This window comes from Brassica napus, unplaced genomic scaffold (genome assembly GCF_020379485.1).
Source record: "Brassica napus cultivar Da-Ae unplaced genomic scaffold, Da-Ae ScsIHWf_270;HRSCAF=446, whole genome shotgun sequence".
NCBI classification, from domain to species: Eukaryota; Viridiplantae; Streptophyta; class Magnoliopsida; order Brassicales; family Brassicaceae; genus Brassica; species Brassica napus.
This window is the reverse complement of record NW_026015992.1, coordinates 372,466-380,671: the sequence shown is the minus strand read 5'-3', so window position 1 is coordinate 380,671 and position 8,206 is coordinate 372,466. Positions and strand designations below refer to the sequence as shown.

General features: G+C 35.0%; 1 protein-coding gene across 1 annotated transcript; it reads right to left on the bottom strand.

The window, feature by feature from the left end:
• Positions 1 to 5,538: 5,538 nt before the first annotated feature.
• LOC125601988 (B3 domain-containing protein At1g08985-like) lies at positions 5,539 to 6,358 on the bottom strand. Its single transcript, XM_048773926.1, has 2 exons — positions 6,039 to 6,358; positions 5,539 to 5,753 (listed from the first exon to the last, which is right to left on the bottom strand). Exons 1-2 carry the CDS (start codon positions 6,341 to 6,343, stop codon positions 5,678 to 5,680), a joined length of 381 nt encoding a protein of 126 aa, XP_048629883.1. The 5' UTR covers positions 6,344 to 6,358; the 3' UTR covers positions 5,539 to 5,677.
• Between the last annotated feature and the right edge of the window lie 1,848 nt (positions 6,359 to 8,206).

The following is an 8,206-nucleotide window of genomic DNA, read 5'->3' as shown; positions in this document are numbered from 1 at the left end:
CATTTTTTATGATAAAATTTATAGTGAAACGGGCACACGATGGAGTAAAACGGTTGATACTTATAATTTTAAGTATTCACAAAAGCATGGTTTAGTATGGAAAACGTGGAAAGAACATTAAGGATAACCGGCGTCGACCTATTGCACATTTGCGATGTTATCTTCTTCATACTCGTGTTTTTATCATATCAATTTTTCTTCTGCTGTCTGTGTTCCGTTCTTCTGAGGCGTGACTCCATGGTGTCCTCGACGGAGCTGCAGTCGGATAGAGTATCCCTCGGAGACTCTTCATCCTGTTTTCTGAACTCATTGAATTCTTCAATACCTCCGTTTCTGTTTCCTGGTGTGTCAATCCCGCTGCAAGCTTTTTCAGAAAGAATCACATTTCTATTTCTTCGCCGCTCATGACGGAGACGTTCTGTTCTGTCAATTTTCGCTGCTCTCTTTGTCACCCACCCGGATCTGGCTCAATCTGAGTGCATGCCTCACACTGGCTACTCGGACTACTACGGCTATCCCCCGCCACTAAGCCCCGCTTCCTCCTCGGTTTAGCGTTTCTCTCTCTCTCGTTCGTGCAAACCCTAACGAGGAGACCTCTCTTCACCGCGACAATTTGTGTCTTCTTCGACGAAAGGCCAGAACAGAAGCCTCACCGTCGCACCAGCGAACCCTCACCAACTGGACTATGCAGCTCCGCCGCCGTTTCTGAGCTTAATCCCAACAGATCTTTTGATGTGAGCTTTCATTGTGTTGTAATGGACTTGTGGTCTAGCTCAGGTCTTGATGAGAACTATGGATCCCAATACGGTAATATCGGAGTTCTTTTTCTTAGTTGGATCTCAGTTCGCTTCCCCCATGGATAATAGTCAAGAGTATTGTCTCACCTCGCCGTCGTCTGGATTTAGTATATAGGGTTCACCTCGCCCAAAAATGTGATGTTGTACTTAATTTAAGTCCAATCGTTTTTCATCCATTACAGCTATACTGGAATCCTATTTCCAATTGTAGGCGTCTATGGTATCTATTCCACGGTTCCGTCCGACAACTCCTCTGACTATGCCAACCATTCTGTTCGGGTCAGTGCCAAATTCAACAATGGTTTTGGAGAAGAAAATAAGTTCAATTGCCTCACCATCTTGCTTGCCGATAATGTTGCTTTCCGGGTCAATTGAGATTCACCTAATCTCCCGGGTCAATATAATCGGTTTTAGAGCTGATCTCATTTGTTTGATGGGTTCTTTAGCCTCAATCGGCTTCTCACCCCTCTTTAGAACCCTTTCCCCAGGGTATTTCAACGTCGTTTCAGGCTATTTGAAGCACCTTTCGAGTTGTGGGTTCAAGGATACAAGTGAAGATTATATGCAGATCTCTCTACTTTGAGCAAGTATCTCCTTGAAACACTTATATCCCAAGTTATATTGTTCTACTACTTTTGTTGTTCATCTTGCTGTCGAGCATAGCTCCGGTTGTAATCGTGCCTTAGACTTTATTTAATGAAATTTGTGTTACAAAAAAAGACAAAATCATTTGCTACTCACTTAAAATACATATCAAACACTTGTTTCTTGTGTTAACAAAAGTTGCATCCAAATTTTCAAAACCATGACTAAATTAGTATCTTTCTATTTTTAAAGTCTTATCTCCAAACCTATTAATAGTTTAATCTATTAAAAATTAGAAAACCAGTTAAGTTAAAGTATATTTTAAATACAAAAAACTTAACAGTGAATACTTTATTTATTTTTATTCAAACTTTAAATATCTGAACCCGACCCGAAATATCCGAACCCGAACATAAATTATCCGAACCCGACCCAAAGTGTAGAAATACCTGAACGGGTTCTATACTTCTATACCAAAATACTCGAAAATATGAAATATCCGATCCGAACCCGAACGGGTACCCAAACGCCCACCCCTAGCTCTGAAGGACAATGAAAAACAATCGATTCAGCGGCATAGATCCATAGAGGAAGTCCAATTGATATACCGGAACCAAGAGCAGGCCCAACGCGTTAGATACTTAAAAGGGTATAATAAATAATATTTGTTGATATAAATAGATCAAGTAAGTAAATTTTAAATGATAAAATAATCTTAGCCGATAAAATAATGACAGTTGACAGTAAAATTTCTGATGGATTTCTTATAGTATTTCTTTGCAATTTTGTTTTCATTATCTTCCATCTTTTATGGTTGGTGTTATACCTTGTTCTGAAGAAGGAAAAAGTTACTTGTCCTTTGATGGTTTAGAACGGGTTGGTGTCTTGTGGCTTAGCATGCGTCTGTGTTTGGAGCTTAATAACAAAATTCACCTGAGCAGGAAGCACATGAGCATCTTCATCTCCAGAAAAGTACTTTCTAATTCTACCTCTCTTGAGGCAGAAGCGCATGAATCTTAATTGATTCTAGCAAAAACTGAAGAGTTTTTCCTGTTCAAGATATCTCATATAACTAAGATACAATGGGGTGACAGCAATACAGCTTGCTATCACAGGCTCATTAATGCAACGAGGAAATCGATTAACCATATTCATTACTTGATAGACGACAACAATAGCCGTGTGGAAACTCAGTCATGGATCTTGGACCTTTTTCTTCAACACTCACCAAGATAATGGCTGAGAATCAGACACCTCCTTTGTAAGATGCTGCAGATTTGTCCCTTTTCATGCCTTATCATTGTTCTGAAATCCAGAAAGATACGTTAACAAAGTACTTCTCGAGGCAGGATATCAAGGATGCTTTTTAGCATTAGCAAGAAATAAAACAAGTGGCTCGGATAACTACTATGCAGAGTTTTTCACTGGCGCTTGGAGTATTGTCGGCTCTGAAGCAACGGACGCGATCCTTGATTTCTTCAAATCAGGTTCTATGCTCAAATAGTGGAATTCTACATCATTGATATTAGTCTCCAAGGTCAAAAATGCGGAACTGGATACTGAGTCCAAACCCATTTCTTGCGTTAATATTCTCTACAAAGTAATTTCCAAGCTGTTGATTAAGAGACTTCAAGAGATTCTGGTTCAAGTAATATCGCCTTTTCATTCTGCTTTTATAAAAGGAAGATTATTAGCTGAGAATGTGCTCTTTACTATTGAAATGGTCCATGGGTACAACATGAGAAATATAACCAAGAGAGAAATGCTAAAAGTGGATTTGAGAAAGGTATTTAACTCAATAAGATGGGACTTCATTCTATCCAATCTTTGAGCTATAGACTTTCCAAAAACATACATCAGTTGGATTTCTGAATGCATAACCCCACCAACCTTCTCAATTGCAGTTAATGGTATTTATGTACCTCTTTGTGTTGGCAATGGAGGTTTTCTCTCATCTGTTGTATTCGAAGTTTAATTCTGGGTATATCACGTATGATCCAAAAGCTTTAGAAACTGGGTCATCACACTCGATGTTTTTCTGATGACGTGGTGATCTTTTTCTGATGGTGGGTATACTTCTCTCCATGCCATCACAGAAATGCTTGATTATCTTGCAGGCTGGCCTGGTCTCCATGTAAATAGAGACAAATCTGAGCTATTCTTGGTGGGTCTAAAATAATCTGAGACAACCAAAATAGCAAGGTATGATTATCGTCTTGGAAAGCTGCCAATTAGGTACCTTGGTCTGCCATTGATGCATAGGAAGTTTAGAATCTTTGAATATGAACCTTTACTTCGTAAGCTTGGTATTATATTTAAATCATGAGCTGTTAAGATGCTTAGTTATGTGAGTCGCCTTTAGTTAATGTCCTCTGTGATAAATAGAACAATAACTTTATGGATGACCTCTTTTATCCTCTGTGATAATATAATACTATAAGAAATTATATTTAATTTATGACTAAACTTGTTTTTTACAACAAAAAGACATTCTATTACTCATACTTGAGTTGGTATGAATAATCAAATCAGAATAAAATAGCCAACAAAAACAAAATGTTCCTATGAAAGTATCTCACTGTCCTACCTAAGTGATCTATTCTGTTATGTCCACTTGGGATATAGATGATCTTGAATTCTTTAATCCTGCTCTTGAAGTCTTGAATTACTCCACTGAGAAGCTCAGCAGCCATGACTCAAGATCCTTTACCATTGTTATTACCTCTTTGCAATCTGTACAAAGCATTGACACGTCGAATAATGCATCATGTTATCCACAGCCCATCGAAGCGCTTCTAACTCTGTATGCAATAGAATATCTATTTGTCTTATATTTCTTCTACCAATGATCTGTGTCCGTCCATCACCATCAATCCATGTCTATCCACATCCACTGTATATGGAAGAGGTCCAAGAACCATCGGCCAAGCAAATACTCTATAAGCGTAAGACTTGAGGTGGTATCATAGTCTCAAGCTGTGAAGTTGTGGTTACTGCATTAGCAGTAAACCATTCTTGACCTTTTCCTTCAGAATATCTTATCAACTCCAATGGGTCTCTGTCGATTCCTTTAAATAGCTTATCATTTCTCGCTTTTCAAAGGTACCAAATTATCCATGGATATGGATCCCTGTCCATTTCCAGATCCTCGATAGTATTCATTCGCTAAAAAAGAATTCATATTTTTCTATATGCTGGAAACGGGGAAGATATTTGTATGAGATAGAGTGGCTGCTAGTACCCATGCTTGAAGTGCCGGTGGGCATTCAAAGATCGTGTGAGTTACTGACGACTCATCTGGAACCCACATCGCGGCAAATATTATCACATCGCATATGACAATGTTTTAAATTCCTCGTGAGTGCAACGTGGCCTGTGATTAGTTGCCATATAAGATGCTGAATGTTCTGAGGAGCATTTATCTTCCAGGGAAAGGCCTGTAGTTTCGTAATGCTTGGCTACGTATAAGAAACATCTTCCTGCTCCTTAAGTATGTCTCTTGCAACCCAATACCATGACTTTTGTACCTACCACTCTTGGTGTAGCTCCAACAAAAAGTATCCCTTTGTAAAAATCTGTTTATGGCCAGACTCTTAATCAATGGAATATCCTCTCACGCAACAAAGTTCTCGAGCATTTCCTCGTCCCATTCCTTTGCATTTCCATTTATAAAGTCGCTAACTGTCATTCTGGGATGTGCCACTGGGACATTTGGTCTAGACTTCTTAAGAAATATTCTCAAATTAGCTAAAAACATCAGTAAACATGAATATTTAAAATCTCGTAATTATCACCAAATAAGTTATGGAGTTCAAAAAGTGAAGAATGGTGATTTCAATCTTAAGGGGAAGAATGGTTAATTAAGCATGAAGCTAACATAAGTTATCCTAATGAGTTTAGGATTAGGAAGAAGTGTTTTAGAGTTATCCACTTATGTTTTACTTAATGAGTTTATAAAATTATAATAGATATATAAGGAAGTTCCATGATGTGGTACAACTTATGAGTTGTGGGTTTTAATTTCTGAGATAAGATTTCTAAAGCAATAAAGAGTTTGAGCTTTGAGTTCTTGAGTTTTTGATCGTTGAGTTATGATTGTAGTTTTGGTTTCAATATACTTGACATGAATTAGCATACATTATACCCCATAGTATATGTAGTAAATTATATTTATATCGAAATCATTATTATAATACTGTATTTATATCGCAATTATTATTTATACTTATATGAAGTTTATTATACTCTTCATTCAACTTTGTTATGTTGATCTGACACCATTTATTTTGCATGATTTATCGTTCTCCCATTGTTTTATTAGAGGAGCTACTCTCTCCTTTTTGACATGCTTGTTCTTCTTTAGGCGATGAGCTGTCAAAATTTCAAACAGTTACTATAAATACTAACATTTACTCTATATATTTTATTTTCTGCAAGTAAAATATATTTATAGCTACTATATAATAACTTGTTTTTTATATGGCTTTTTGGGTCATATAAATTACATAATTTAGATTACAATGCAAATCTCATGGGACTGTTTTATTTTATGATACATATATAAAACTCATCCAAAATATAATTAGTTAACATACAAAACACTTGTAATTATATATCTACCAAGAAACTGTATAGCCAATGATAGATAAGACTTACCACATAGAGAAAAGGAATTTGGTAGATTTCCAATATAACTGGATGATATCGCCTGTTTTGAGACCTCTGTCATCTCTGATTTTTTTCCACCCAGATCCGATATGATAAGTAGATTTGTGTTTGTTAAGGTTTACCCAATAGGATTTGTCATTGTCCAGAATTTTCACTTGAACACCATTACGGGGCATCGGAAATCCCATGTTCTTTTCTATGTTCTCCATCTTATTTTTTGGTAAAATCAACCAACCATTTACAGACAGATCGGAGTCTGTTAATACTTTTTCTATCATCATATTGGGATCCATTTTACTAAACTTGTAAAGCTTTACTTTTATAACTAAGAGTTCTTTCAGAAAATGAAATGTTTGGGGAGATAAGATCTCAACACATATATTTATATATAGTTCTCGGCTAAACAATTTTCCTTGTCATCAATGTTTATGTTAACAGTATCATTTTATCTTAAAAATAATTCTCTAATTTAAGTAACTTATATGGATGTATTTTCTACGCCAGCATATTTTAATTTTAAAATTTATAGGTTAAATTATTTATTCTAATTATGCTACTGCAGCAACCGTGATTTTTAATCCTTACAAAAATTACTTTCATTTATACAAGCTAAATATATTACAATATCTAACAAACATTAAAAGATATTAATACTATAACATTTTTATTCCAAATACTTTGTAATTGAACATTTGGTACATACCTTATATTTTTGACATCTGTTTAGTTTTTAGTTATTACAGTTAATCAGTTTATCCTTTCAACATTTATTCTTGACCACCACATGACAAGCCATGCATATTAAACTAATGTAAATGATATTCATGACAACATTTCCCAACTTAGTAATGTTATGTAGTTAACATTACAAACTTAACTTCATTAATCCAAAGAGTGACATGGACGTTGGAAATTAACTCTTTTTAATTCTCATGTTTGATAAATTAAAATCCGGCCCACCCGACTGTAATTTAACTAAAATTCGATCCGTCATGACAAAGGGGGAAAATTAGTGTTTTGATTCGAATAGTGAGAGAGAAAGGAATTGGTGAAACTGTGTGGGTTATTGACCAAAATATAGAGAGAGAAGTTAATCGACCCCGAAATCGAGTAACTCATCTCTCTCAAAATTTTGGTCAATAACCCCACACAATTTCACAATTCCTTTATCTCTCACTGATTTGAATTGAAAACCTAATTTCTTCGAGTTTTCCCCTTTGTTACGACAGAGAGACGACGTCCCCGATATTATTAAAAATATTTGTGCCAATTTCAAAATTTGTGGCAAGATTTCATTTTGTTTTATTAGGCTGAATTGGGTCATACTTTAGTTAAATTACGGTCAGGTCGGTCAGATTTTAATTGGTCAACAGGAGAATTAAACGGAGTTAACGTCTCCAACGTCCACGTCACTTCTTGGATTAATAAAATTAAGCTCGTGATGTTAACTATATAACACCATTAAGTTGAAAGATGTTATCATGCATAACATATACGTCATGTAGTTAATTATGAAATTCATAACTAATTTGGTTATAATTATGAAATTTCAAATATTCATGTTTACTACTGTTTCTAGCTAATTCGAGAAGATTTCTTAAGACTTTTGGACGTTAGATTTTCAAGAGGGTTAAATAACTTCAAGGTATGTTCTTTAACTTTCAAAAGTGTTAAGTAACTTCAAAAATATTAAGGCATGTGGCTTAATGTGTCTTTTAGATCATAAGATATAATTTTATAACTTTCATGATATTTAAAATTTCATCTTTCACCTAAAATTCAATTTTGATCTTTTCTGAATTTGACTAAGTTTTCTTGAGAAGTTTTTTCTCTTAGTTTTAGTAAATTTGATTCTTTTTTTTTGTTTAGTTGAGTGGGTAGAATGGTTAAAAAAATTCTTGGTATGTTGTATCAATGACTTCAATAATATCAAGTACTTTTGGCAAAACATAAACATATTTACGAAATCCTTTTGATTAACATCTCTTCAAACTTACAAAAGAATTCACAACTAAAATAGTACACATACAAATCATAAAACATACCATAAACAAAACTATCACACATTAAGCTAGGTATCAATCCTAAACATAAATAAGTTTGGACTCTACTTGACATCATCCATGTGTACCACTTTGGGCATTAGACTTCAGAAA

Coding starts and splice junctions, on each gene's coding strand:
- LOC125601988 (XM_048773926.1), bottom strand. CDS start 6,343: ATGGATCCCAATATGATGATAGAAAAAGTATTAACAGACTCCGATCTG. Junction 5,754..6,038: donor AAATTCCTTTTCTCTATGTG/GTAAGTCTTATC, acceptor AAATTTTGACAG/CTCATCGCCTAAAGAAGAAC.